Source organism: Pseudorca crassidens, chromosome 1 (genome assembly GCF_039906515.1).
Source record: "Pseudorca crassidens isolate mPseCra1 chromosome 1, mPseCra1.hap1, whole genome shotgun sequence".
NCBI lineage: Eukaryota > Metazoa > Chordata > Mammalia > Artiodactyla > Delphinidae > Pseudorca > Pseudorca crassidens.
This window is the reverse complement of record NC_090296.1, coordinates 76,495,205-76,515,348: the sequence shown is the minus strand read 5'-3', so window position 1 is coordinate 76,515,348 and position 20,144 is coordinate 76,495,205. Positions and strand designations below refer to the sequence as shown.

Here is a 20,144-nt window from a genome sequence, read left to right as displayed (position 1 = left end):
CTCAGTTTCAACAAACTGAGGTTCAAATTGGTAGAATAATGTATCCAAGGCCACACAGGTCGGAAAGTGGCAGAACTTGCCTGACTGCAAGGCAACTTCTGTCCCTCAAAAATATTAATTGTTGCAATAGTGTCCTTCCCAAAACTGACCATTTAAGGACCATCTTCTATACATGTCTAGCTGCAGGTTATCACTGAGTCAAAAGCAATCCCTACTATAAATAGAGCTCTCCATCCACTTAGTCAGTGTCCGATCCAGAGTAAATCCTTCAAGAAAGGAATGAGAGAGGAGAAACTGTCCAGAAAGTGAGAGACAGGAAGCCAGGTCTTGGCTGGTCTTGGGACAAATCTTCAAGCAGTAATGATGGGACTAATTCAGAGGGTAATGTGGGATTTCCCTAGGGAACAGCAAGTAATTTGAGGAGAAAGCCCCCTAAAAAAAGGAGAAAGATTAGATGGAAATGGGGGAGAAATTGGGGCCCAGGGTGGTAGTGTCCATGTATAAGGTGAGTGGATGAGGTGAGTGATCAGAAGAGGAACCCAGGATGGGCAGAGATGGGGTCAGTAGGAAACAGGAACAGAATGAGTTAGGGCTGGGTGTCTTGTGGCGTGAACTGAGGCTGGTATCTACCCAGCACCACTCCCTGGATCCTGAGGCCCTCATAGGGACCTTTGCCCCACCACACCCCAGCCCTGATAGCCTGTCTCTGCCAGGACAACTTTGTCTTCTGCTCTGAGCTACCAGGCCCTACCAGGAGCTCCAGGGCCAGCTGGGACCCATCCCTTTGGAGCAGCTGCTTCAGACTAGGTAAGTGTGAGGCCCTGAGCCTCAACTCCCTGGATATTGGAAGCAGGCAGAGGGGCAGCTGAAAGAGATGTTGCTGTATGTCCTGTCTCCTGATAGGTGCCATAATGAATTTTTCCCAGGCTAGGAAGCACTGAGCTCTAGTGGTCAAGGGAGCCATGGAGGAGAGAGCTGGTCAGCGAGAGCAAGACAGACCCAGCCTTCAAGACAGACCCAGCCTTCGTCTGGAAAAGCTACAGCACTGGGCCAGGCACAGGCAGAGTGGGCACCTCTTGGTGCTGGCGGTGAGGCCAGGCTGCCCCACCCCAACTTGTACCCCAGTTCAATTCCACCCATGTTTAGTGAGCACCTATCATCTGTCTGAAATTGTGCTAGGCTCTGAGTGGGAGGCGGGTGGAGGAAACAGAATAAACAATGCAAGACCCTTAATCTCCAAGTAGCTTCCATCATGTGGGGAAAACACATAGTTGAGTAACTGAACTATGACATGAGGCAGAAAAAATTAAATGATATCCCCTTCTTTTATGGCTCTTGGTTGACTACTCTCCACCACTTGGGAGGAAGGAAGGGAATCCCTAACAGTTCTCCTCCAACTACCCTGCACCCGGCCTCCAGGTGAGCCAGCTATGGCTGGCAGTGGCTGTGGTGCCCTTTGCTATCTCAGTTGCCTGCCTGAACTCTGCTTGTCACATGGCCACAGCACTGCCACTTGGGCCTGGCGTAATGGTAAGAACTACCATACGGGAGGGTGGAAAGAAGGTCCTGGGGGCCCCTCCCTAATGGGCCAGAGCTCACCACTTGCCTTTCTCATCATTCAGGGTCTCCTCACTGGGATTGTAACCCTTGAGCTGCGCAGAGCACCCCGTCTCTGGAAGGTGAGAGGGGAAGAGAATGCAGTACTATTCTCCCACCCCCTAAAACACACACACACCTCAGCCCAGGAAGTGGATTTCTAACTGTTAACTGTGTTAGTTATCTGCCCGTGACTGGTCTAAAAGACTGAGGAGGGAAACAAGAAAGTTAGAGGGCTGATGGTCCCGTTTGGAGGTGGAAGAATAGGAGCTGTTTTTTTTTTTTTTTTGGGTTACGCGGGCCTCTCACTGTTGTGGCCTCTCCCGTTGCGGAGCACAGGCTCCGGACGTGCAGGACCGGGGCACAAACCCGTGTTCCCTGCATCGGCAGGCGGACTCTCGACCACTGCGCCACCAGGGAAGCCCAGGAGCTGAGTTTTGTTTTCAGCTAGGCTACAGGTGGGGCTTGGGGTTGCAGTGAGTCCCCTAGGCTGGGCAGGGCTGAATTAACTCACTGGCAGGTGCACGCCATGATGCTGTTCAACACCTTCAATCTGATCTTGGGCTTCATCGCGTTGGTGGTCGAAGTGGCGAAGACAGCCTTGATGTCTGCCCCAACTGTCCCCTCCCAGGTACAAGTGAATAAAGGAGAATGTGGGGGGATGAGGAGGCCAGAGGAGGGGAAAGGGCAGGGGCAAATAGGTGCAGGGTCCCCTGCAGCACACCCTCAGCCCTATCTACCTACAGCTAGCCGGTTTGCTGGTGCTGGAGCTCAGTGCTGAGGCCTTCACCCTAGGCGGAGTGCTGGTCTCAGCATACTCCCTGTTCCTGCTGAGCCAGAGGAAGCCAGGATGCTGCTGGAGCCAGAATCTGCACTACCAGGAGCTGCAGGAGGTACTGAGGGCAGGGAGGAAGCAGCTAGCTAGCAGTTCATTTTTTCACTGGCTATCCTGGTCGATGGTACTTAAGGGAAAACAATGGGGCAGCCCGGAAAGGAAGGGGTCCTAAACTGAAACTGGTTGGTTTTCTGGCTTTGGACATTTCTCCCCTAGTGGTGGGTAAGAGTGAATCGGGTATCTAAATGGGGCTAAAAATGTGGGAGAGCATTAGAAATCTGCGTAAATATTGGAAGGGCTATGGGAACACGAGAAAAAAAAAAAATGCGAGAGGAGGAAGCTGCATCTGTCTGGGATTCCTCATTTCTCACCCTTATAGTTTGCTTGCTTCACACCTGTCTTGTTTTCAGGGTCTCTCAGAATTAGAGGAAGTTCCTGATTTGGAGACTGGTCCCACGGTGGCTAGCAGAGCAAACAGAACAAATGAGTGAGCTGGCAAGAGGAAGCAGACAGGTGTTGCTTTCCTACCCGGCGGGAGCATTCTCCAGACCCTCCTGCACCCCATTCCACCGAACTCAAACTAGATGGAGTCCCCTGAGACCTACTTGAAGTCTGGTGGAGTGCCTTCAATCTTCATTCACACTAGGCCCCTTTCTTTTTCCTCCCCTGCTGCGGAAAGCAATACCTAGACCGAGTTTTAAACCACCTCACCGCCCTGAAAATCTGCCCGCCTGCAGGATATCCTTAAACCAACTTTCAGCTAGACCCATTTTCTCCCTTCTATCCTCACCCTCCTTCCCCACTGCCTCCCCATCCTGCTTCACATATGCCTCATTTCACTGTTTCCAAGATTTCCACCTTTCACAATCCCATCCACTAAAAACCCGTACACGCCCACTCTCTGAAATCAATTCACAACGGGTGCTTTCGTTCTCTCGCTTCGATCCGGTTCCTTTCTACTCTAGCGGAGACTACAAATCCCAGGATGCCCAGCTACCCTGTGGCCCGCTGGGAAATAAAGAACCTTCCCTCCGCGGTAGGGGCGCTGTGCATCGGCTAAGTGACGCGAAACCCTGGAAGTCGGGGCTTAGCTGAGAGTTTCTTCGGACGCGACCACTGGCCCAGCGTGCAGGGAGGAGCCGGACGGGCTATGCTGCGCGGGGGCGCCACCACCCCAACCTCGGTAACGGAGAGCTGATTGTGGGTCTACATTCCTACATCCGGCAGCTTCGGAGACGGGCAGGGGCTGAGGGCTGGCCGTCGGCAGAGCTAGGGTTTCCCAGATGCTGTCGCCGTGCCCCCTCCCACAGTGCCCAGGTGCAAAGTCCTGAGACTTGGAGCGCGCGCGAGAAACGGGTTGGAGATGATGAGTCAGAAGCCCAGAGCACTTCTCATCCCCCTCCCCCAGGGCCTACGCGCCTGAGGAGGACGGACTGGCTGGGCAGACGGGTGGACTGGGCAGGAAGAGGGAGGGACACGGCGACCCGACCTAAGGTTTCCCGCCTCTTGCGAGCACGCCGGTGTAAGGAGCCCGCGTTGCCGCCACCCTTTCTCTCCAAGGTGGGAGCGGGACTGCGCAGGCTCAGCCTCTCGGCAGACCAGCCGACCTTTGATCCCAGCTGCGGGGCGGTTGCTGAAGTTCTGGTTTTGCTCAAACCCCACCGTTTATGATCTTTGCAAGTGTGCAAGGATGGCAGGCTCAGGTGGGCTTGAGAAAAGCCCAGGAAAACGGGGGCACCCTGTAGCACCAGCCCGACAGCTTACTAGCGGCTAGAAAAACTAGAAGTTGACCAGAGCTGCAGTACTAAGAGAACTCACCCCAAATTCACATAGTGCCCAGGATGGGTGTGCGCCTCACACTCATTTTTGTTCCCACTTGAGAAGGCTTCTTTCCCTAGAGAATGCTGCTTCTCCGGGCTTAGCCAAGCCCAGGTACCAGTGAGGAAAGAGCGCAGCCTGGCTGCGTTGCCCTGACATTGCAGTGGCGCCAGCGGCAGCTCCTTTCTGTTTGCGACACCTTGGGTAATAGTCGCCCTATGACAAGATTGTGTGACTATTAGTGGGTGGGGACAGTTCTGGGATTAGGCTCTGGAATGGTGAAAACAAGATCTGGGCCTCCCCCTTCTCCTCCTCCCAGTCTAAATGCCAGAATAATGGAGAGCTCATCTGTGAAGGACTCAGAATGCTTTCTTCAAAATCAGAAGGTGGTGGTAGCTGAGGAAGCTGGGGGTAAAAATCAATTCATTCTCACTGTCTTCCACTTAGGAGCAACAGCTTTTAGTGATATGATCAGATGTCTAGAAATTGCATTTTAGTTCTTGGAGAAGTTCAGTCACCACGCAGATGAACCTTGTATCAGGTTAGGCTAGGTTATGCTGTGGTAACAATGCCAAAATCTCAGTGGCCTAAAACTGCAAAGGTAACTCTCACACTACATGTCTAGGGTAGTCTGGCAGGCTGCTCTGCTCCTTGTAGGTGATTCAGGTAACCAAGCCCATGGAGTGCCACCATTTTGAGATCCTATCGTGTAACCATGAGACCAATACCCCCTATCCCCACCCCCTTCCCCAGTTGTGAAGTAAGCATGAAGAATTGTTCATGGGCTCTTAAATGCTTCTGCCTCAAAGGGATACATATCACTTCCACACACACTTCATGGGCCAAAGCAAGTCATACAGTCGCACGCAATTTCAGGATGGTTAGAAGGGCGATCTCTTCATATGCCTGGAAGGGGAGTAGAAATACTTCATTAAAAGAAGGGGAGGTAGTAATTTGCAATGATTCTTGAACAGCTTAGCAGTTGGAATTCATCCATTCCAGCAGTTATGCCCATATCTACTTCTTTGGTTTTGTTCCATGAACCACTAAAATGAAGTTCTTTTTTATTTATTTATTTATTTTTGTTTGTGTTGGGTCTTTGTTGCTACGTGGGGGGCTTTTTCTAGCTGGGGTGAGCAAGGGCTACTCTTTGTTGTGGTGCACGGGCTTCTCATTGCAGTGGCTTCTCTTGTTGCAGAGCACGGGCTCTAGGCACATGGGCTTCAGTAGTTGTGGCACGCGGGCTCTAGAGCGCAGGCTCAGTAGTTGTGGCACACGGGCTTAGTTGCTCCGCAGCATGTGGGATCTTCCCGGACCAGGGCTCGAACCCGTTTCCCCTGCATTGGCAGGCGGATTCTTAACCACTGCGCCACCAGGGAAGCCCCTAAAATGAAGTTCTTAATAGAAATTTTCCTCCCAGAATAATAATGGGAGTCAGGAAATCTAGACTCTGGTTTTGATGTGTAAATTTGGGCAAGTCAGACCTCTCTGAACTACATTTTGCTTAAATGGAGATTATAATATTTACCCTCTCTATCTTACTGGAGTACCAAGGCTCAAATAAAATCACACATGAAAAAATACTTTAAAACTATAAAGCACTTCAGAGGTTGAAAGTAAATTGCCTATAGGGACGAGAAGTGGTGTAAATGAGTGAAGCAGATTAGGTATGAGTTAATGAGTGGTGGGAACTGTGGCAAACTAGAGAGCCCACATTCTGTTTAAAGACTAACTGCACTCATCTCTACCCTATTGCCATGTGGGACTGTGGGCTTGGTATTGCCATTGTTCCAATTTTCCTATAAAAGTCAGAAACTCTGACTTTTTAAATGTGAAATCTTCTGATTTTAAAATGTTGATAACTGATTTTTTAAAAATTGAGGACCAGATTTGGCCTATAGTCCTTCAGTTATTGTCTCTCCATTATACAAACATACGGTAGAAATTCAGGTTTTAGATATGCAATATGGTTCTTGTAGCCCTTGAGACCTGTTCTGAAATTCAAGAGTCTTGGAGAGGCTTAACATTAGGTTCTTAAAACCTTTTTTTATCATATCCCTCTCATATTGGTTCTCAGGGAGGGGGCATTTTGCCCCCAGGGGTTATTTGGTAGTTTTTGGTAGTGACAGCTTTGGGGGGAGGAGGAATATATAACCAAAGGAGCATTAGGTGATAAGTTGGAAGATCAGAGATTTAGCCCCAGTACTACTGATCCCCCTTTCCTGTGCGTTATCCTCTGCCAACTGCAAGTGAAGACTGTGTGAGACTTGGCCTGTGGGCCTCATTATGCCCACCCCCCATCCCACCCAACACTGCCTATTGCCAGAGTCCCTAGCTGCTCCATGAGAGCATTCTGCTTTGCTGCAATGCTGCCCAGCAACCTCTGTATCTGCCCCTTCATCAGTTTGGCAGCCTCTGTGAAAGTCACTGGTATTTTACTTGAATTGCTGCCCATTGGAACTTCACAAAAAGAAGTGACTGTGACAAGGTTCCTGCTGACGTCAGTTTTTAAAGGCCTTGACCCCTATCCGTGCTTTAAGCATTGGAGAAATATGTGGCTTCATATGCAGCTGAATTCCGTGGTGGTTGGGAAATTCTCCATGTTGATGAATTTTACCCTCATTTCTTTGAAATTCAGTAATGTATTCTGGCCTCGAATACATGATTATAGACAAGTGACCTTTCCCCAATGAAATATCTGCTTTTGCAGATGGTTCAGGTTTTGCGTCCTGGGCTGTGTCCTCTGCTGCCATCTCGTGGCCTCTTTGCTGCCCCGGTCGAGGTCTCACAAAGGGCCTTCCCGCAAGGTAATGGCGTGTGTCATCGGTTTAGTTGGAGAAGGAGTTTCTGCGCATTGCGGGGCGTGCTCCCAAATCCCTCCCCTGCTGTGAATCCACCTGGGCGGCCACACATGCCGCTTGGTGCGTCTCGAGTAGGCTGGAGGCGCAGGGCCCTTCCGGGTCATTCTCAGCCCCTTGGGCCTCTATGTGTTATGCAATCCTGGACTCCAGCCACGAAATCAGTACACTCAACTATCCAGGAGTAATCGGAGCTGACCTCGCCTGCTTGGCCTGATGAATGCCCCGCAGCCTCTTGCCACTCGCCATCCGGGGCTGGGATATTCTTTATCTTAGTGAAAAGAGATGATTACCCCGTCAGGTTTCTGGATTTCGTTTTCTTGTCTAGGCCCATTTTGGGTTGCTTTGTGTACATGCGCTTCATTCTTGACTTGCCCAGCGGTGCTGCCTCAATTTCGATGTTTGATTGCTGGATTGAGCAGGACGGTGGCAGTGTGTCACTGTTAGGCAGTGTCTCCTATAAATATGACAGGATCTGAGCACTGTAGTGATCAGAGGTCCATCTCCAGGGCACAGGGAATCTAGGAGACTGCCCTAATAGCTGGGTTACTGGTGACTGAGCAGTGAGTGACTCATGCAGGAGGAAAGGCAGGAAAATTTTATTTGGTGCTAATTTTTTTTCATTATAATAATGTGTTTAAAACCTTCCAATTGTTAAAGTAAACGTGTAGAACTGTCCCTTAGTTGTTAACCCCACCTGTATGCTTTACACATGTTTGGCTTCTTCTGGAGAGCCCTGACTCTACCAGGCCCCCCTTATCCCTAACCCCAGAATTGGAGGAGGAAGGGGAAGAGGAAGAGGAAGGAAGAGAGGAGGAGGAGGGGGAGGAGAAACCGCTGCCTTTAGTGTTTGTTTTAATCTGCTTTTCCCTGTATAAAAATTCGGGGGGGCGGCGGGGCTTCCCTGGTGGCGCAGCAGTTGAGAGTACGCCTGCCGATGCAGGGGACACGGGTTCGTGCCCCGGTCCGGGAAGATCCCACATGCCGCAGAGCGGCTGGGCCCGTGAGCCATGGCCGCTGAGCCTGTGCTCCACAACGGGAGAGGCCACAACAGTAAGAGGCCCGTGTACCGCAAAAAAAAAAAAAAAAAAAATTCACAGGTAAGGGCCTCCTTGTATGGCCTCCGCCATTTCTTAGGCTACTAAAACTGGTGTGCATAGCCGCTCTTTAAAATTCAGATGCCGCTTACTTAATGAGAGTTGTCTTCTGTTTCTCTTGTTTTTCCTTCTTTGCATACATTTTTTCAGCCATATTTATATTTTGTGTTGCATGTTATTCTTGATTCTACTTATCATCTGAATCTTTGGTTTATTTTTCTTATCAGAAACTTTTCCTGTGTTCTGTCCAGAGGGAATGAGTCGTCTTTGTTGATTCTTGTTTGTTTTTCCTTGCCTTTATAAAGTTTTCTTGTTTATAATATTTTTCCACAAGTCCAGGCTCCCCAGATATGATTTAATTTGTTTTGCTTCTTAATAATTATGTGCTCACTTTTTAAGGAAGATGCTTGCTTTATAAGGAAAATGCTTTGCACCCACTCTTATGCTTTAGGTAAAGTGAGAGGACTCAAAGTCATGGCATAAGAGAAACAGGATTGATGTCTTTGTAAATCTCAAAAATAATTATGAGGAAGAGAAGCTGTTCTTTGTGAACCTAAGAAGTGAAGCTGGATCCAATGGTTATGTATTATAGAGAGGCCAGTTTTAGACCAAAAAAGAGAAACTGAACACCTTTCAAAAGATGAGCTGCTTTGAAGTTAGGCTGTCAACCTCTGGGTCTGTTTGAGGTGTTTTGTGCAGTGCGCTTCTGCACAGATAGGTTGTTGAAGCAAGTTTTCAAATATCACCTGAATGGTTGGAATAGATAACCTTTAATTTCTCCTCCAACACTAAGATTTGGTTTCTCAGCAGTGGTGGTGTTTTTTTAGTAGACCCATCCATACTCTCTAATCTGAATGACCGGTGCTGGGCGAAAGTGTAAAGTATTCCTCTAGTCCCTAGAACAGAGTTTATCAACTGTGGCACTACTGACATTTGGGTCAGATAATTCTTTGTTGTGGAAGGCTGTCCCTTGCATTGTAGGATGTTTAGCAGCATCCCTGGCTTCTAACCACTAAATAAATACCAGTAGCACTCCTCCCCTTAAATGTGACAACTAAAAATCTCTCCAGACATTGCCAAATATCCCTTGGGGAGCAAAATTGCCCCCCCATAGGGCATGAAAACCAATGTCCTAGAGAGATATGATCAGAAAGATTTCAAGAACTTAGTGTTTAACTTCTCCAAGATTCTTATATTTAAAAGGAACCTACAAAGACCTGCAAGAACCATATTGCACACTCAAAACCTTAAATATTCTCTTTGTGCCCCCATTCTCCCTTCTGGATTTTCCGTCATTTTTTTTTTAAATAAATTTATTTATTTTTTGTTTATTTACTTTTGGCTGCATTGGGTCTACATTGCTGCACACAGGCTTTCTCTAGTTGCGGCGAGCGGGGGCTACTCTTCGTTGTGGTGTGCAGGCTCCTCATCGTGGTGGCTTCTCTTGTTGCAGAGCACGGACTCTAGGCACGCGGGCTCGGTAGTTGTGGCGCACGGGCTTAGTTGCCCCGCGGCATGTGGGATCTTCCCAGGCCAGGGATCGAACCCGTGTCCCCTGCACTGGCAGGCGGATGCTTAACTGCTGCACTACCAGGGAAGCCCCTGAATTTTCCATCTTAACTGGTGTTATCACGTGGTCACATAAGCTGAATGCTAAACTCTTCCTCATTTCCTGTAGCCAAATGCTCACCACACTCTATAGATTTTCTTCCTGCTCTTGAATCAGTCTTCTCCTCATCACCACCATCCTTGCCCTAGTTCAGGCCCCCACCACTTGTCACCTACTACAGAAAAAGCTTCCTAAATAGTTTCTGTGCTTCCAGGATCATCCTCCTGGAGGATCTTACACATAGCCACATAAACATGACCACATAGCTTCCCTGCTTAAAAGCTCTTCAGTCATCTCCGTCCTATAAGATCAGCTCCAAGCTTTTTTAAATGGTGCAATGATCCCTGTGATCTGGCCCCCGCCTTTGCAGTGTCATCTCCACATGCCCTCCCTTGCACTATACTCTTCAGTGACAGCAATCTGAGGAAGGTGGCATTGGTGTGCAGCCTCAAAATTTTGTTTTAATTATTAATTAATATGTATGAGAAACACTTCCACCCCATCTTTGAGCTTTACCCTCTCCCTCTTTTTTTTTCTTTTTGATTAGCCCAAGGATGATGATGATGACAGCAATGACTCAGTGATGGGCGGGGTGGGGGTCAGGGCTGTTTGTTGCTCACATTAATAAGAAGTCAGAACAATTAAAATACCAGTGATAAGTCAAAGCCATGTCATGTCAAAATAGCTAAGTCGGGCTTCCCTGGTGGTGCAGTGGTTGAGAGTCCGCCTGCTGATGCAGGGGGCGCGGGTTTGTGCCCCGGTCCGGGAAGGTCCCACGTGCCGCGGAGCGGCTGGGCCCGTGAGCCATGGCCGCTGGGCCTGCGCGTCCGGAGCCTGTGCTCCGCAACGGGAGAGGCCACAGTAGTGAGAGGCCTGCGTACCGCCAAAAAAAAAAAAAAAGCATCTCACTTTGGCACATATGTTTCTTTTTTTTTTTTTTTTGACCTTTAGTAATATTTATTATTGCAATTACAAATAATGCTGCATTGAACATTCCTATACATGCATCTTTTCATACATTCATAGTATTATCAGCAGGTTCAATTCCTAGAAGTAGAATTCTTGGGTCAATGGCACATATGTTTCTTACTTCTATGCCTTATTCAAGCTGTTGTAACTAGTCCTAACCCCATATTGCTAACTGGTACTGTTTCTTTAAGACTCAGCTTAGTCTTCACCTACTTTGGGAAGCTTCCCTGACCTCTCCCATCACCACCAACACTGTACTCTTACAGTGCTCTACACACAGTTCTATACGTATTGTGAAGAGGATCAGAATGCACCACCCCAAAATGTGCCACATTGGCATGGGGATTGTTTTTATTGGGAGACAAATAAGAAGCAGCAAACTCAGAAATTGCTCTCTGCCTTCCCCCTATCTGAGTAAAAATGGGATGTAAATTTCCCTTTGTGAAGGTCTTCCCCGCCCTCTCTCATGGCAGGAGGAAGAAAAACAACCATTAAACTGCAGACAGAGAGTCAGCACCATGAATGGGTCTATACAAACAAACCTGACTAAAATCACACTTACCTTCCATCACTTTCCCCTATATACTTACTTTCCTGCAATCTACGACCCCTAGGAGCCCAAAATGCTTTTCCTTTGTCTTGTCACTTCTCCACAGTTTCTCACCCTTTGTTAAAATGGTATATAGGACTTTGCTGGTAGCACAGTGGTTAACACTCCGCCTGCCAATGCAGGGGACACGGGTTTGAGCCCTGGTCCTGGAAGATACCGCATGCTGCAGAGCAACTAAGCCCGTGAGCCACAACTACTGAGCCTGCGTGCCACAAGTACTGCAGCTTGAGCACCTAGAGCCCATGCTCTTCAACAAGAGAAGCCACTGCAATGAGAAGCCCGCACACTGCAATGAAGAGTAGCCCCTGTGCAGCAATGAAGACCCAATGCAAAAAAAAAAAAAGTTATATAATACCCTGTGTCTAATCACCCCCGAGCCTTCATTTCTTTTCTGTGAAGATCCTCTGTATACATAAAAATTGAAATATTAACATCAAGTGAAATGTGTATGCCTTTTCTCCTGTTAATTTGCCTTTTGTCAATTTAATTTGCAAGCACCAGCTACTAAACCAAAGAGGGTAGAGAAAAGTTTTTCCTTCCCCTACAATTGAAATTATCATTTATGTGCCCACCTTTGAAGAGAGAACCGTGTTTTATTCATCTTTATAACCCCAGAACCTAGCTAAGTGAATGGCATAAGGAGACATTCAATACATGTTTACTGAATGAATGAATAAATTAAATCAGAAGGAGTCTTAGAAGGCATTCTACTCAACACAGAAACTCCTGTGCAACATTCTGATAGTCATTCAGTCTCTGCTAAAACATTAACAGTAATGGTGCTACTAGAGAAAATTACTCAAACATGGCAGCTGGTGCCACAAAAAATTCATGATCTCAAACTGCAACTAGATCCTAAAGGCAACCCCATAATACTACTATTGGCAGTTCTAAATTTCCACAGCTTCTACTTCAAGTTTTTTGTATTGTTTTGTTTTCAGTAGTTATTCTAAAGTGCATCTGGAAGAATAAACAAATGATAATGAAAGAAAAGGAAGGAAGGAAGGAAGGAATGGAGAAAGAAGGAAGAACGGGCTTCTAACAAGAAGAGTAATAAGGTGAGACTTGGTCTATCAGTTATTAATGTGTATTATAAAGATGAAAAATTAAAACATTATGGTATTGACATCAGAATAGACAGATAGATGAATGGAATAGAATAGAGTCAAAAAAAGAGCTCAAGTATATACAAAGATTTAATATATTTTAGTAGCACTATTTCTTATCTGTCAGTTAATCATAAACTAATTTTTTTCAATAAGTGATGTTGGAATAACTGCATAACTATTTGCACTAAGTTACACTTCTATCATACTCCATGCACCAAAATAAATTCTAGACTTAAATGGAAAAAATCAAAACCATAAAAATATGAGAAGAAATATAGGTAATTATATAACCTGGGGCAGATGAGAACTTTTAGATATAACACTAATAGCAGAAACTAAAAAGAAAAAGATTGATTTTACATTAAAATTTTTAGGCTTTCTATAAAAAAAATTACAATAAAGATAAAGTTCAAATGTAAATTTAAGAAAGGATGACTGAGAGTAACATATAGCTAAAAGATTGTTAGTATTAATATTGAATCTTTTCTTATAGAAAAACTGATAAAGACAAAACAGCCAGTTTACCAAATAAAGAAATTTAAATGGCCAATAAATCTATGAAAGATGATATATATTAATAGTAGTTAAATAAATACAATTTATTTATATTTTTGGCTGCACCTTGCAGCATGAGGGATCTTAGTTCCCCAACCAGAGATTGAACCTGTGCCCCCTGCAGTGGAAGCATGAAAACTTAACTACTGGGCCACCAGAGAAGTACCTAAATAAATGCAATTTAAAACAGTAAGATGCCATTTTGTGCCAATCACATTGTTATTTTTAAATGCATAAAACCCATCACTGGTGAGTGTGCAAGGAAATAGGCACTTTCTTATACCTCTGATAGGACGGTAAATTGGTACAACTGTAATGGAAAGCAATTTAACATCTTGTATATACAGGTTAAAAATTATCTACCCTTGGCCCAGCAATTCTGCATCTAGGAATTTTCTGCAGGAATACTTTTGGACATGTATAAGGAGTTACCTATTGAAATGTTCAGTACAGCATTAATTTTTCAAGTACAAGCAGTTCTAAATGTCTAACAATAAGGTAGTTGATCTTTAAAGTATAATAAATGTAGAGATTGAAATATTATACTATACTATACTGGCATAAAAAGACTAAAAGATGTCCATGGTATATTCCTAAGTGGAAAAAAAAAAAAAAAGCACATTGCATCATTGCATCCAGTTAAAAAATGGCAAAAGTCTTGAATAGACATTTCTCCAAAAAATTTGCAAATGACCAAAAAACACATGAAAATGATGTGGCACATCATTAGTCATTAGGGAAATACAATTCAAAACCACAACAAGATACTACTTTACCACTTCACAGCTACTAGGAGAGCTATAAAAACAACAGCAACAAATGGAAAATGACAAGTGTTGGCAAGGATGTGGAGAAATGGAACTCTCATGTATTGCTGGTAGGAGCGTAAATGCTGCTGTGGAAAATAGCTTGGCAATTCCTCAATAGGTGAAACATAGACTCGTCATATGAGCCAGCAATTCCTCTCCTAGGTATATACTAAATAGGTGTTCAAACAAAACGTTACACATAAATGTTCATAGCAAAAAGATGGAAACAACTCAAACGTCCATCACCTGATAAATGGATAAACAAAATGTGGTATATATCCATATAATGAAACACTTCTTATTCCACTGTGTACAACATGAATGAACCTAGCAACTATGCTAAGTGAAAGAAGCCAGACACAAAAGGTCACATATTGTGTGATTCCATTTATCTGAAATATCCAGAATAGGCAAATCCATAGAAACAAAAAGCATTTTAGTGGTTGCCAGGGGCATGACTACTTAATGGCTATGAGGTTTCCTTTTGTGATGCTAAAAGTGTTCTGGAACTAGATATTGGTAATGATTGCACAGCACTGTAAATGTACTAAATGCCACCAAATTGTATATTTTAAAATAGTTAAAATGGTGAAATTTATATTATGTGAATTTTACCACAATACAAGAAGTGCATTACAAAACAGTAGGTATAGTTGGTTTTGTTTTTCTAGAAGTATATGCATAGGAAAAAAAGTGTAGAAGGGTAAATATCAAACTACTCTGGTCATCCATGGTTGTCATTTAGGACTAATGTTCTAACTTTTCTACAATAATCCTCAATTACTTGACTCCTTTTTAAAACATGCTATAGAATAATATTTAATGAAAGAGAGGAGCGTTCATCATGTAATGCCCTCCAAGTCCATTCATGTTGCTGCAAATGCAAAATTTCATTCTTTTTTTAAGGCTGAGTAGTATTCCACTGAACATTTATACCATTTCTTCTTATTTGTTCATCTGTTGATAGACACTTAGGTTGCTTCCACCTCTTGGCAACTGTGAATAATGCTGCATTGGGGTGCATCCAAACCAGTATATTTGAACAAAACCAATTTTATTGTAAAAACACATATTGCATAGAACAAAAACCTACTGGAAGTATATATGCCAACATATTAATGGTTATATTTCAGGGGGTGATTATAGGTGAATTTTATTTACTTTTAAAAAATACATTTTCAAAATTCTTCCAGTGAATATGTATATATATATATATTACCTCCACAATCTGGGTTTTAAATATTATTTTAAAGTTTTCCTGGAGGATACATGAGCATCGTGGTAGTGTGAGAAGCTCCCTTTGTCTCACCGCTTCAATTTACAACTAGTAAAACATCCCTAACTCAAGAAAATTTCCCTACCCAACATAGCAGAATGCTAGAGAGATCCACACATCTGCATGTGAAGGTGGGTGTACTGGAACACATAGAGGAGGCAGAAGTGGGGGGAACAGCGGAGGCAGTGCCCATGATCCCAGCTCCCCGGCCACAGCAGCTGAACCCGGAGCCCCAGAGAACCCTGTGGCAGGAGGAGGGGCAGCAGACACAGCTTCAGCCTCCTGGCTGCACCAGTGCCTATGGGTGCAGGAAACTGGGCAGCAGCACTGGTGAGGCCAAGACTCAGTCCTTCCAACCGTGGTGACGCCCACAACTCTCCCCCCCTCCCCCACCCTCGCCCACGGCAGCGGCGCCTGCAAACCAAACAACCCCAGACATGGCGGAGGTGCCCATGACCCTGGATCCCCCACCAATCCTCTCCCCTCACTGTGGTGGCAATGCCTGCAACCCAGTCAACCCTGGACAAGGCAAAGGTACCCGCCATCCCAGTGCCCCTGGTGGCGACGCCAGCAACACCAGAGGCACAAGCAGCTATGACAAGGGCACCAGTGACACCTCTGGCAGAGGCAGTGGAAGATGGAAAGTGCCGATTCTCAAATATAGAACAACTCAGGTAAGAGAAACCAGAACCTTGTGCTATAGCGCCACCTACTGAAAAACAAAAGAAAGGCCTTCTAGTGACCAATCTGTTAAATTGTTAAAATCAAAGTAAACAAAACTACCTAAAGAAGAAAGGTTTTCGCTACTTCAGATACGCTGGCAGAGGACCAATTCATCAAGCACCATAAAAGAAAACATGCTAACACAGTATCAAAAAAAGAAAAAAGAAAAAAAAAGAAAATGACAAATCAAACTTAAAGTCACAGAAGATTTTAATCTATTAGAGAATTCAAAAATAGCTGTCATGAAGAAATTCAGCAAGAAAACACAAAAAGGCAGCTCAATGAGCTCAGGAATAAAATCAATGAACAGGGGCTTCCCTGGTGGTCCAGTGGTTAAGACTCCACCTTCCAATGCAGGGGACATGGGTTCAATCCCTGGTCACAGAACTAAGATCCCACATGCCAGGTGGTGTGGCCAAAAAAACAAATAAAATAAAATATAATCAATGAACAGAAGGAATATTTTAGCAAAGAGATTGAAACTCTAAAAAAGAACTAAGTAGGAAATCTGGAGCTGAAGAACTCAATAAATGAGATGAAGAATGCATTAGAAAGCACTGGAAATAGAGAAGACCATATGGAAGAGAAAATTCACAAGCTCAAAGACAGAAATCTAGAAATGATTCATGTAGAAGAGGAGATAGAACTAAGTTTTGTGTTTTCTTTTGTTTTTTAATGAAGAAATTCTATGAGAACTATCTAACTACCTTAGGAAAAGCAACATAAGGATAATGGGTACCCCAGAAGGAGAAGGGGGGAAGAAGGGAGCAAAAAACTTATTTAAAGAAATAATAGCTGAGAATTTTCCAAATCTGGGGAAGGAACTGGATATATACGTTCATGAAGCTAATACTACACCTAATTATATCAATGAAAAAGACCTTTTCCAAAACACATTATATTAAAACTGTCAAAAGTCAGTGACAAAGAAAGAATTTTAAAGTCATTGAGGGGAAAAAAGACAGTAACCAATAGGCTATCAGCATATTTCTCAACAAAAACTCTACAGGCCAGAAGAGAGCAAAATGACATACTCAAGATACAGAAAGATTAAAAACTGTCAGCCAAAAATACGCTAACCAGAAAAGTTATCGTTCAGATATGAAGGAGAAATGAAGTCTTTCCCAGACAAACAAAACAAAAGTTGAGGGATTTCATTACCACTAAACCTATTTACAAGAAATGTTGAAAGGAGCTCTTATACCTGAAACAAGAAGGCAAAAGTATGCAAAACTTCGAGTAAGGTGACAAATAGTATAAGAAAATTAGAACTCTGTATCTGAATAGATTATAGATTGTTAAACAATTATAGCATAAAGGTTAAAGCGGAAAAAGTATTAAAAGTAACTATAGCTACTTCAATTTGGTAATGAACTCACAACGTAAAAAAGGACAATTTGTGACAATAAAAACATGAAAAGGAAGAGGAATAGGACAAAATCTGTATAGGCAAATGAAGACAAGATGCTATCAGCAGAAAAAGAAACTATAGTCCTAAAAAGGACTATTTTATCTATGAAATGTTTTATACAAATCTCATGGTAACCACAAAAAAAATCTGGAACAGAGACATGAAACATGAAAAAGAGGAAACAGAAAAACATCATGGAAAACTACCAAACCAAAATGACAGACAGAAACGTAAGGAAAAAGAAACAATGGAGATAAAGAGGAACCAGAAAACAAAAGATAAAATGGCAGGACTAAGTCCTCATCTGTCAATACTCACCTTAAATGCAAATGGATTGAATTCACTAATTAAAGGACAAAGAGTGGCTGGATGGATTAAAAATCAAGACCCAACTCTATGCTGCCTCCAGGAGACTCAGCTCAGCTCTAAAGACAAACAGGCTCAAAGTGAAGGGATGGAAGATGATACTCCAAGCAAATGGCAGCCAAAAGAAAGTGGATATAATTAATACTCATATCAGGCAAAATAGACTTCAAGGAAAAAAGGTAACAAGAGATAAAGATGGACATTATATAATGACAAGGGGGACAATCCATCAAGAAGATATAACATTTATTAATATATATGAACCTAACATAGAAGCATCAAAATATATGAAGCAATTATTAATAGACCTATAAGGAGAAATTGACAGTAGCACAATAATAGTTGGGGACTTTAACATCCCACTACATCAATGGATAGATTATCCAGACAGAAATTCAACAAGAAAATATCAATCTGAAATCATATGGACTTAATAGATTTACACAGAAGACCCCATTCAAAAGCAGTAGAATACACATTCTTCTCAAGTGCACATAGAACATTCTCAAGGATAGACTAGATGTTGGGATACAGAACAACTCTTAGTAAATTTAAGAAGACTGAAATCACATCAAACGTCTTTTCCCTACACAACAGTATGAAACTAGAAATCAGTTACAAGAAGAAATCTGGAAAAATCACAAATATTTGGAGACTGAACAACATGCTACTGAAAAACTATTGGGTCAATGAAGAAATCAAAGGAGAAATTTTAAAAATATATGAAGACAAATTAAAATATGACATACCAAAATCTATGGGATGCAGCAAAAGCAGTACTAAAAGAAAAGTGTGTGGCAGTACAAGCCTACCTCAAGAAACATGAAAAATCTCAAACAATCTAACCTTACACCTAAAGGAGCTAGAAAAGAACAAATGAAGGCCAAAGAAGGAAATAATAAAAATCAGAACGCAATTAAATGAAATAAAGACTAAAAAGATGTCAGAAAAGGTCAATGAAAGTAAGAGCTTGCTCTTTGAAAAGATAAAAAATAGAGAAGGCTCAGACAAAATCAGAAATGAAAGAGAAATTACAACAGAAACCACAGAAATACAAAAGATTATAAGAGAATACTATGAATAGCTATACAACAACAAATTAGACAACCCAAAAAATAAATCCTTTGAATCATACAACAAAGACTGAATCATGAAGAAATAGAAAATCTGAATAGACTGATCTCTAGCAAGGAGATTGAAACAGTAATAAAAAACCTCCCAAAAAACAAAAGTCTAGGACAGGGTGGCTTCTCTGGTGAATTCTACCAAACATTCAAAGGAGATTTAATACCAATCCCCAAACTATTCCAAAAAATCGAAGAGGAGGCAATGCTTCCTAACTCATTTTACAAGGCCATTATGCTGATACCAAAACCAGACAAGGGCAACACAAAAAAGAAAATTGCAGGCCAATATCACTGATGAATATAGATGCAAACATTCTCAACAAAATATTAGCAAACTAAATACAATAATACATTTAAATGACCATGCACCATGATCAAGTGAGATATATTCCAGTTATGCAAGGATGGTTCAACATTTGCAAGTCAATCAACGTGATACACCACATTAATAAAATGAAGGATGAAAATCATATGATCATCTCAGTAGATGTAGAAAAAGCATTTGACAAGATTCAACGTCCACTTACGATAAAAACCCTCAACAAATTGGGTACAGAGGGAACATACCTCAACAAAATAAAGGCCACTTATGACAAGCCCACAGCTAATACCATACTCAATGGTGAAAAACTCTCTAAGATCAGGAACAAACTCTCTCTCTAAGATCAGGAACAAGACAAGGATACCCACTCTCATCATTTTTTAAAAAAATAAATTTATTTATTTATTTTTGGCTGCTTTGGGTCTTTGTTGCTGTGCCCAGGCTTTCTCCAGTTGTGGCGAGCGGGGGCTACTCTTCATTGCAGTGCGCGGGCTTCTCATTGTGGTGGCTTCTCTTGTTGCGGAGCACGGGCTCTAAGCGCGTAAGCTTCAGTAATTGTGGCACACGCGGGCTCAGTAGTTGTGGCTCACGGGCTGTAGAATGCGGGCTCAGTAGTTGTGCACAGGCTTAGTTGCTTCACGGCATGTGGGATCTTCCCAGACCAGGGCTCGAACCTGTGTCCCCTGCATTGGCAGGCAGACTCCCAACCACTGAGCCACCGGGGAAGTCCCCACTCTCATTATTTTTATGCAACATAGCATTGGGAGTCCTAGCCAGAGCACTTATACAAGAGAGAGAAATAAAAAGCATCCAAATTGGAAAGGAAGAAATAAAACTGTCACTATTTGCAGATGACATGATTTTATATATAGAAAACCCTAAAGATTCCACTAAAAAATTATTAGAGATAATAAACGAATACACTAAAGTTGCATGGTACAAAATCAGTATACAAAAATCAGTTCCATTTCTATGTGCTAACAATGAACTATCAGAAAGAGAAATTAAGAAAACAATCACATTTACAATTGCAACAAAAAGAATGATAATAATA

The 20,144-nt window shown here is 43.2% G+C and overlaps 1 protein-coding gene across 1 annotated transcript in view; it reads left to right on the top strand.

Moving 5' to 3' along the window:
* Positions 1–20,144, top strand: part of TMEM253 (transmembrane protein 253) — a 51,978-nt gene that overhangs the window by 1,432 nt on the left and 30,402 nt on the right. Inside the window, exons 2-9 of the mRNA XM_067741364.1 lie at positions 714–807; positions 927–1,088; positions 1,420–1,530; positions 1,623–1,679; positions 2,117–2,227; positions 2,343–2,489; positions 2,842–3,614; positions 12,334–12,450. Of these exons, the coding sequence (XP_067597465.1) occupies positions 963–1,088; positions 1,420–1,530; positions 1,623–1,679; positions 2,117–2,227; positions 2,343–2,489; positions 2,842–2,922 (633 nt within the window). The 5' untranslated portion in view covers positions 714–807; positions 927–962 and the 3' untranslated portion in view covers positions 2,923–3,614; positions 12,334–12,450. The remainder of the gene's footprint in view (positions 1–713; positions 808–926; positions 1,089–1,419; positions 1,531–1,622; positions 1,680–2,116; positions 2,228–2,342; positions 2,490–2,841; positions 3,615–12,333; positions 12,451–20,144) is intronic.